The sequence below is a fragment of the Lissotriton helveticus genome, chromosome 9, assembly GCF_964261635.1.
Source record: "Lissotriton helveticus chromosome 9, aLisHel1.1, whole genome shotgun sequence".
Taxonomy (NCBI): Eukaryota; Metazoa; Chordata; class Amphibia; order Caudata; family Salamandridae; genus Lissotriton; species Lissotriton helveticus.
This window is the reverse complement of record NC_136070.1, coordinates 562,741,649-562,752,090: the sequence shown is the minus strand read 5'-3', so window position 1 is coordinate 562,752,090 and position 10,442 is coordinate 562,741,649. Positions and strand designations below refer to the sequence as shown.

Below are 10,442 nucleotides of genomic sequence, written 5' to 3'. Positions count from 1 at the left end.
AACGCTACTCAATAGGTCATACTGTGGGAGGAGGTCTGACACCCTCTTCTAAGACAAGCTTTTGTTCTGGGTTTCCTGAGAGCAAAAAGGCTCTCACCTTAGGAGGTCAAAACAGTCAGGGAGCCCAACAGAGGCTTGCAGGTTTTCAGGGGGCACATCTAAGGTGCTCTCTTGGTGCATGCATTGGTAAATCCATCGCTGGAATCAGTGTGGGTTTAACAATACGATATGTTTGATACCAAACATCCCTATCTTCATGTAGCTGGGGGAACTCGTTTTTACCAGAGTCCAGCACATGTTTTAAAATGGCTTCCCTGGTCACTTGTACTCACAGTAATAGGACTGACCAGCACAGCGGAATATCTGCTCATGCAGGTATGCCCTCACATGTAATATTCAGCACCCTGCCATAAAGATGTCAGGCCTGTTGTAGGGGTGACTTACAAATATTACATGCAGTGTTAAGGGTCATGGCGTGTTTTTATTTTTGTCTGCCCCAAGACACGTAGCCTGCAATGGCAGCCTTGCATGTGCTTGGTGAGGGGGTTTGTTAGGGTAGCACAATTTGTGCTGCTGTCCTTAGAGAACCTATGTAGTACCTCAGGCCCTAGGTACTAGGAATACCATTCACTAGGGAATTACAGAGGGTGCTAAAGGTTTTGCCAATTGGAGGAAACAATTGTACAGTTTTGGGAAAGAGCTCTGGCAACCTAATTAGCAGGAACCGAGTGTACTTCCCAGTCAAAATCACATCAGTTACTAGGCAAAATTTGGGGGGGGGCCACCATGTCAAAAAGTGCTACTTTCCTACAATGATGAACAGGGTGTTTTCCCCCCTTCGACTGCGGGGTCATTCTATATTTTCTCTGCTTGTGTTTGCTATTCATAGCATTGCAGACTTGGGCAAGGAAACTTATAGCTGTATCATCCTATGAGGGCAGGGTAACCGCCACTATGACACAGCATTCTACTGGCAAACAGATTGTTCAGTCCAAGATTACCACAGGGATAGCGTAGTATTTGATTTTAGTGAACCAGCTGTTCTTACACTTCCAAACAGAGCTGGGGAACCTTACGTTTAATGGGGTGGTGGTACTGCCAGTTTACAGACAAACCCTAAATGAGACCCTTAATTTTAATACAGCACTTGCTATGACATTGTTGCTGTTTAGAAGCTTTAATATATTTTGGCAGCAAATGCTCAACTACCAGGTGTATTTTCAGGTTGAGTCTTCCATGCAGCCTAAGCTGCATATGAGCGAAAGACATACTGTGGACTTACAAAGAACATATGGTGGCTTGAAGCCCGCCAATTGCTTCCATTGGTTGGCTTTACTGTCACTCTTATTTGCTTGCTAATGGATGGATTTCCTTGTTTAAGCCTCTCCATCTTGTGTTTGTTCCTCCCATAGAGCATAGCTTCTTTACAAACTCTTTTACAGGCTGGCTTCTATGCTTCTTCTGCTCGCTTTTAGGGAACTAAACCGCCTCCCCAACAAGTGCACACAACTTGATGATCCATCCAAAGCTTTTTTTTTAAAACATTCTTCTCAGCTACATTTTAAAGAAACACTTTTGCCCTACTTTTTTTCAACTGCTCTATCTCGGCTCGATAACATATATATTTTTTAACTTGTTTCCTTTCTTATGTGAGTGTGTGCGGTTGAATGCATGTGTGTGTCTACATAATGATTCAACAGCCGCTCAATTGTGTCTTTTCAGCCATGCTGCACAGCAGCCATGATGCTGTACTGCATGGATAAAGAAACATTGGCAAAGCCAAAAGGACTTATAGGAAAGATCCATCGGCTTTGCCAATAGTTGTTTTTTCTTTTTAATGTGTTAGTGCTACTTTAATATTTACACCGAGGGTTGCAACTTGTACTTACTGATATTTAGGCTGTGTTGTTTGTGTGGTGGATATTACACTTTTATTTACAACCCGTTTTCTGTTGTATTGTCTGTAAATACATGAATTGAATACACTTAACTTAATTACTGAATGACTCACTCTAAATATTGAGTGACGTAGTGTTGCATCACTGTGCAGGTGGTCACTTCACACTGAAAGCAAGCATCTCTGAAAAAAATTACTGGACCAGCTTACGAGCCCCTTGTGATCTTCAGTGCTTTAGTAATTCATCCAGGATTAATAACATGAAATGCATCTATTTCTTTGATAATCCTGCCTTTCCCCACCTACCCTAAAAATTAAGGTCCATACAAGTTGATACACATAAATACACACTTGTACATCTACTCTATCTCCAGTTGCAGCTCGCACAGGTAAGAGTGGCAAAGTAATATTAAATAAATAAATAAAACCACTTACTTAGCGCTCGACACATCACCAGCTTGGCGATGCGACGAGTGCAAAGTAAGTGGTTTTATTTAATTACTATTACTTAGCCTGTCATCTCTTGAATTCCACCACCACCTCTTACCTGTGCGAGCCGTTAACGTCTATATCACTCTCTGAAGCGCTCACTCTCTCAATTTGATAAGCATCTTTCCTTTGGCCTTACCGATATCTTCAAAACAGAAAGGAGGCAGTAGCATCTGTAAACACTACAGACCTGTAGAGCAGCTGGCAGTTCAATACAAGGTACAAGAGGAACAGTAAAAACATTTTTGTTCACACCTTGGACTGCAAGAGTAGGAAATGATACTGGCTAAAGCTTTGAAATCAAGACAGTAGTAGATCAGAACCAAACTCCCAGTATGTTTCAACAAATGGCTTTTTTAATATAAACATTTTTAAATATCATACTTTCATGTGCATTTTTGCATTGCAGCATCTTTAAATTAAAAAAGAAACAAAATAAGACTGCCAGTGAAACGTGGCACTTCATGTAACAGCCCATCCATTCTTGGGTTTTTGCAGGTTCCACTAAGTTAAAAAAAAAGATGTATTAAGATCAGGCATTGTTCCCAATGCATTAAAAGGCAACAGCTAAGATCTGTGTTAGAAATGAGTTATCAAGGTAACCACTCTCTAGAATCACTCACTCACGCACTCATCCAATAGTCAAGACATCAACTCATCACACACTGAATGCTATCATTTTCTCTAGTTCTCCACAAACCTCAGTCAACAGCTTTATCTGGATCTTGCTTCACTTGAAGACCCACCAAGACCCAGCCATATACATCAGCCATGAAATGAAGTACCAAACAGTCAACATGCTAGCTCCCCCGAAATCCACAATGTACCACGAAATATTCAGACAACCAGTCAACTAAAATCAATTCAGTCCAAAAACATCAAACAACTCATTCATTCTAAATATACCGCTACTCACTCAAACAGACTCACACATTGGACTACAATTCGATCTCACTCCAATGATAGTCACGCCACATACATCTGCTACTCCTCTTTCCACAGAGTAGGCAGTCAACGAGCTAGGTTGCCTTATCCAATAATACTTCACAAATCAAACCAGTACTTTCTATCCAATAACAGTTCTCTTATACATTATACCAGCCCACAACCAGTCTACTGCCAACTGTCAGTCACCCATCCATTTATCAAACTTACAAACAGCAAAAAAGGCTAAAAGGACAACAACAAATTCGCTTCTTTAGTTGAACATCCATTACTCGTGATTTATTCAACTATAGTCAACCAAACTTCCAGTCACTCCCACATCTAAACCAATAAAGCCACACTCAATAACAACTCAGAATCACTAATTAGAGCATGAACTCAAGAGTTATAACAACAACATGTCTGACCGCGTCTCATTTAACAACATTAGTGATGTTTGCACCTTAATCAACAACATATCCAATACAAACCCTGATCTCGAGTAGTGAGGAATGATGGGTGGTATTTACTGAACCTGTAAAATATTATCACAACAAGATAATTGACTGGTTCTCGTACATGCCTCCTATTCATAGTTTTCTGAAAGGAAATCGGGCATAAAATTCTATGAATGACTTGCCTTTCTTCTCGCCATTTTCTCCAATTAATTTAGTCAGTTTATTGCTGGCAAATTCGGTCAGGAGAAAATTGATGGTGTGCAGTAATTAATGCACTACTTGGAATTCCATGCCATTTAGGGTCAGATGAACGACCATTAGAGAATGAGACTCGAAATTTGTGAATCTCGAATGTACAACAGTGTCTGAGACACCTTGTGATTCTTAAATGGGTCACAAGAGACCGGCCTCATTAATATTCATGAGGCAGGTTGCAATTTCTGACCCATTGGGTATGGCCGGCACTCACAAGGATGGAGGCCTGCTGGGGTCAGCAGATGACAATGTCTGTGACTGCTTATTAATGAAAGCCATTTTTTTTTTAAAATGCAGCCCGTTTTCCTTAAAGATAAACGGGATGCAGTGGGCAGTGGTCTTGCTCTGAATAAATGTTAGCTAAATGTTGGCGCCACCATTCACAAAGGGGAAAGGGTCCCTTGAAGACCCCTTCCGATTTGCGAATGGCTTACCACCAACTTCAAGTTAGTGGCAAATGCAAATGTTTTGCGACTGCATTCCAGGTCATAAAACATTCCTACATACCAATGCGACTCACTATTAGGAAGGGACGGCCTTAACACACCCCTTCCGAATAGCAACTCGCAAAATATCGGTGGTACATGCCAAAAAGCATTTTTCCGGTCCTTGCGAGCGGTAAAATGCTTGATACATCTGGCCCAAAGAAACTTATGTTGCTCAGAGATTAGAATTGTCCTCACTACTCATTACCAGGGTCGTAATCTTTATCAACAGAGCATTTACACAAACACATTCACCTATTAGTCAATTACCACATGTGCTTTTACTAAATTAGCCTCTCAACACCCAATGACTTTCACAGAAGAATAAATAGCACTTAATCTATTACTCATTCTAGTGCTACTGGGTCACTTGTTTTCCAGAATATCGTAGTTCAGAAATATTTTTTAACATTCATTTTGTGGCCTAAATATCGTTTACAAACAATATAGTCCCACTGGATGTGGATTTTCAATTATTAACTCCACTGGGGCAACAGTTTTGTAAACGATATTTAGAACACAAAATTGATGTCAACAGAACATTATATGATATTTTGGTAGCACAGCATCGAATCAACCATCTTCCCAACGTTCGAGCTGCTCTAACTTGAAAAAAGTGGCCAGACGACCATTCACTGGACAGATCTCAAACAATTTTACAAGTCATTGGTCCTGTCAGATTAAATGATGGGCTATAACACCAACCAACCAATCAACCAACCAGTCAAAGAACTAGCATCATTCATACAAAATATATAAGCATTGTTAAGACTCTAAAGTTAACATCACTTTTGTTTTCTTTGATGCACACAAATTCTTATAAAATAACTGGCCATTTGACACAAGCCTAAATCATTTGGTCTTTCCTCACAACCACTTTTTGCTGAATAGGAATGCAACATACACTCAGAACAGCTTGTTAATTACTAGAACTTCAGTACACTTTTGAAGAAAGCCCCCTTCATTCTAAAACATAAGTTATGTATCCACTGAGGTGACCAGACAGCAAAATGTGTGCTAAGAGGGTACGAAAAGGAGTCTAGGGCTTATGTTTAGCCCCACACCTGCCTAAACATCACAGTGGATCTTTTTAGCTATGCCAACGAAGATGGTATGTGTACACCGATTTGGCAAAGATGAGTGGGAAGTTAAGTTATAGAAAGAAAGTGGGACTTCTCACTAAAGGTCCTGGATTATAACGATGTAACTTTTTCTTATTCTTTTGTCCACAGCCTTCCTTAAAGCGCATGAAAAATTCCCAAGCATTATAAATGTTGGGGGATGGCAGATAGACGGACCAGAGTACAATTTACTAAGTATATTCTTTAACTTCTCACTTCCAACCTTATACACGGTTTGATAGCCAAATATCGGATCAGGGTGCTTATATAATACAGTGTGTGACGACTAGCCAACAGGTGAAATCAATGTGTATGTGTTTCCAAAGTATCATGGCTGCGCCTACAAGTGCCTGAACATGGCTAGCACATGAGGTAAACTGTGTTGCCTTTATGTGGCAGGGTTGAGATGGTGGTTGCCAGACCCTTGTCTTTTTCCCCAGGTGTTTAAACTATTCAAGAGTGTAATGAGGGATATTTGGAGACACAGAAACGTATCCGCAGAAGCTAGGCGTTGGTTGTGTTTTGTATCAAAATGGAACAAGACGTGTTTGTCCATCTGGGTTTCATTATACCCCAATATTTCCTTTTAGTACAGGTATGGGATATATATCTGTCTCTATCCGCTAAGTAAAAATAAGACCAAGACCCTTTATCCACTTAGGAAAGATATTTCCTGTTCTTAAAATGTGATCACAATGATGGCTTTATTCATGCAAGTTTTGAAGAAGTTAACCGGGTGGCATTAATCCCCTCTCAAATCCACCGGAGTGCCAGACAAAATGTTGATATCTGTAAACAGAGCTATGTACAGGCTCCTACAAACAACATTATGCATCTGGAAGTCAGATGTGGACAGCAATGAGGTGGTGTTCCTCCCCTGCTCGCATAATTCATTAACGTTTTATGCCAATCAGAGAAGTGGCTACTAAGTGCATCTATTTGGACTTTAACTCCCTGGATAATCAACATATGAACTCCATTCCTGGAGAAAGAAATGTAGATGTCAGATGGGGACATGAGTTTATAGAAGAGCAGCAGTAAGAGGAGGGTATTTCAAAAGGCTCTAAACCTCATAGCTTAAGGCAGGACAGGAGAGGAGCTAGGCAGAGAACCCTCTTCTCTTGTTTCAGCTCGCTGGCCCTCTAAAGATAAGGCTGATTCCCAATGAGCTGAGGATCCTGGGGCTTTATGCTCTACAAAGGCCGAAAGGTCTAGCCTGCAATCCAACTGCAGCTGTCTCAGAGGTATACAACTAGAGGTTTGTGGATCTGACATATTCCAATACAGGGAAGCAGATTCTTGTTCATTCTTTCTTTTCTTTGTCTTCAAGGAGACAGCAACAGGGGTCAAACACCATGCTTGAAAGGACAATTTGAAGACTTCGGACATTAGTCCTAAAGGATTACGATAAGCCATACGTCCCGAGACAGTGCCAGAATTAGGGCGTGTAAAGAAGCATACAAGCAATTAGACTGCTTGTCCCTTTGACTAGAGACCAGGGCTGAGCTTCAGGACCAATCAATTAGCAAAAAACATTAAAATCAGTCAGGTTTTTCAGAATATCCAGTACGACACTATAGGAAAGGTCTATACCTATCATGGAAGTCCATCAAGATTATTTCGATGTTTGTTGGTCATTTTGAAAATCCCAATTAGTGTACATATTAATATATAATTCATGCCAAAATTACTGAGAATTTGTGCAATATTGTATTCTTGCACGTTATACATTAGCTCTTTATGTACATTTACGGCTCCATATTTTTTCTTTTTAAGTGTTTTTAGCTTGTCATAGTTTTATTTTGTCGCAGCTGTTTTTATCAACCTGTTTCTCGTCTTTAATTGCTTGGTTTTATTATGCTTTGCTTTTGTATAAATAACGTCATCCATCTTGGCCCACAATACCTAACATGAAAATCTTTCTCTTATCAATATACTGTATTGTACGTCTATATACTTTGATGGTCGTAATGACCGAATAAAGTTTGATGAAAATCCTAATTAATTTGATCAGTCAGCAGGTAATTGGGCATAACCCTAGTATGGACATCTCCAACATGCTCACCCTCAGGGTAAAAGAAAAGGAAGCAAGAAAGCGTATTAACCTAATTTGCTGGCAAAATCATATCATTTGACACATGTAATTACCATTCTTGGGTAATCCTGTAATATTGCTGGAGCCCACTGGAGTCTTTTAGACTTGCATATATGTCTATATTTAAGTACAAAAATAAATTTGAATTTTATAGAAGCCCAGATCATAGATTGATTTTCTGATTTGACGTAGTGATGGTTAAGAGCTGTTAGGGAGCTTACAGTGCTAGCCTCACGTTGAAATGGGCATAGGACATGTTAATCGGACTTGGCAACTTTACAGACGAGGTTATGACTGAGGCGTCAGACTGAGCTAGAATATTACACATGTGAAGCATGTGCATGTTTTAGGATCCTATTTTGCTTAAAAGTCTAGGGCATGTAGGTCCAATCCAGTCCGTCAGGGAAGGACATCAGCGGCTTAAAAAGCAGAGCAGACCTAGGAGTAATACTTATTCTCGTATCAATTAGAACACCCAAAAAAACAAGGGGTCCTTTCTATCGACATGCGCACATATATAGCATAACACTATTCAGGGGTGCAAGAAATCCAGTACCCATGCGTGTCATGAGTGATCATTCATAAAGCATGACTAAACGTCTAGCAGGCTGCCACAGACCCACAGGTCTGAAGAGGTGACATGGAGTCAGAGTGATCTTCGGGGGCTTATTACAAACATGCTCCCCTTAGAGACGCACACACCTTGGGGGACAAATTAGGGTAAAGTCCAAGGCTACAAAGTAGCTCAGAAACAATGAAATTAAAGAGAGAAATTTAACGAGTAGGGTAGGAAGGAGGGGTTACAGACCACTAGGCCTCTCATCTACTGGTCTTTGCAAAGTACGACAAGTACAAATATCCCAACCATCATAACAATGAAGACCACCCCATGCTTCTCCTTTGAGGGAGGAGCTCATGAAGACTAACAAATATCACTTCTCAGATACAATGTATGAAGTCTTCCCTTCACACCAGATCTGAGCACAGATATATAAGACCCATGAAGGCTCTCAGGATGACTGCGAAGTCCCCCAACACACTGCCTCATTGAGCATATACAACCTTCCCCTAGAACACATGCTCCATCTGCCAGTTCTAAAGATCATCGCATGGTATCTGAAATTAAGAGGAGGTTTCACTCTTCCCCACAATCACTGGACAGCTACTGGTCTGGCCCTTGGGCCGATGCCATTCCGGAATCATCTTCTCAGGTCACTCAGGACAGCTGCTCTCTTGTGGAATCGCACCTAGAGTCAACATCTAGGTGGCTTGGTCCATCCAGTATGGCTGAGTCCCGTCAGCGTAAGTAAGATCCTTCTTAGAAACTGCTCTCGTGCCCAGTGAGAATGTAAAGGTTGCTGTGTGCAGAAGGGTCACTAGTTGGCGTACTCTCAAGGATGACGTCTCTGCAGGTGAAAGACAAAACATAACTCATGGCACAACCTTTCACGATATTTTGAAAAGGATTAGATCACAATGACATAAACAAACCCATGTCACTTTGCAACGACTGACATAGACGTACGTCTCGCGCACATTCATATGTTCTATGACCTCAAAGTCTAGAATCTCGGTTATCTTCCTTTTCCTCAAAAACATATGGGCCATGATCAGGATTTTCAGTCTAGGAGTTTAAATAATATTTTTCCTATTTTTGTCATATGCCTCCATATTGCCATCTCAAAGCGTTGTAAATAGCAACAGGTACTACTTGCCAATTGATTGGAATTCTGTTTACTTAAAGTCGGAAGGATGGACGATTTAACTAACCTTGGGGTCTACTGGTTTTGTGGCCTGCTGCTCTCATTTCGTCAATAGTGTGTAGTAACTTACTAGATCATCTTGCAAGAACATTTATAAGAATAAGAGAAAGCAATTAAAAATTAGAGAACACCCTCGTGAGGAAATGAGGATATTCTTGTATATTAAAATGCTTCTTTTCACCATAGGAAGTCAATGAAGAAGTGACCTGCAAGGCAGGGACCAACACACCATTCATGTCCGCTATGTTGCCTGGGTGGCATGCCTCTCAAGTCTCTATTTTGTAAGCCAGACTTCAGTCTCTAGAAACTTAAAATTAAGTGCTGTGAAATTTAGATATATCTCCTTGTGCCCCATGCCTAGCACCCACCTCACCATGGTGCCTATCCTCCATGGTGTGATTTGGTGCCAGCCTGTACCTCACAACATGAGAGGGTTCAGACTGCATACATTTGTGTGTTTAGGCTCAGCCCCATAAACAAAAATTAACATAATGGTATAGTTAGTGCCTCCACCTGGCTCTCCCATTTCAGGAAAAAACAAATGACTGTAGAAATACGGACTCAAAAACCATGCTAAGTTTGGTGTTTTGGATGGGACCTCTGATACAGTGGTGGCTCAGGATGGTCTTCTATATTTGGGCATAAAGAAGGAAAATGCTATTTACCCAGTATGAATCTGTTCTTGGCATATAAAGCTGTAGCTTCATATGCTTTAGCACAGATCGTCATCTGGTGTTGGGCTCGGATGTTTGTACTTTGTTTTTCGTCGAAGAAGTGTTTGTAGTCACGAGGTAGGTGACTCCTCCTTACAGTGACAGTGCGCATGGGCATCAACTCTATCCCCAGATTGTTTTTCGCCATAAAGGGTGATGATGGAATTTGTAGAAATAGAAAGAGATGTCCATGTGTGTTGTATCCAAGTAAGATAATACTGAAGCATATCAAGGTACCCGGG

General features: G+C 40.8%; 1 protein-coding gene across 2 annotated transcripts in view; it reads right to left on the bottom strand.

Moving 5' to 3' along the window:
* Positions 1 to 2,720: 2,720 nt before the first annotated feature.
* MAP4K2 (mitogen-activated protein kinase kinase kinase kinase 2) overlaps positions 2,721 to 10,442 on the bottom strand; it is a 365,575-nt gene continuing 357,853 nt past the window's right edge. For both annotated transcript variants that reach the window (XM_078660469.1, XM_078660470.1), the window contains one exon: positions 2,721 to 9,130. In XM_078660469.1, the coding sequence (XP_078516595.1) occupies positions 9,043 to 9,130 (88 nt within the window). In that variant the 3' untranslated portion in view covers positions 2,721 to 9,042. The remainder of the gene's footprint in view (positions 9,131 to 10,442) is intronic.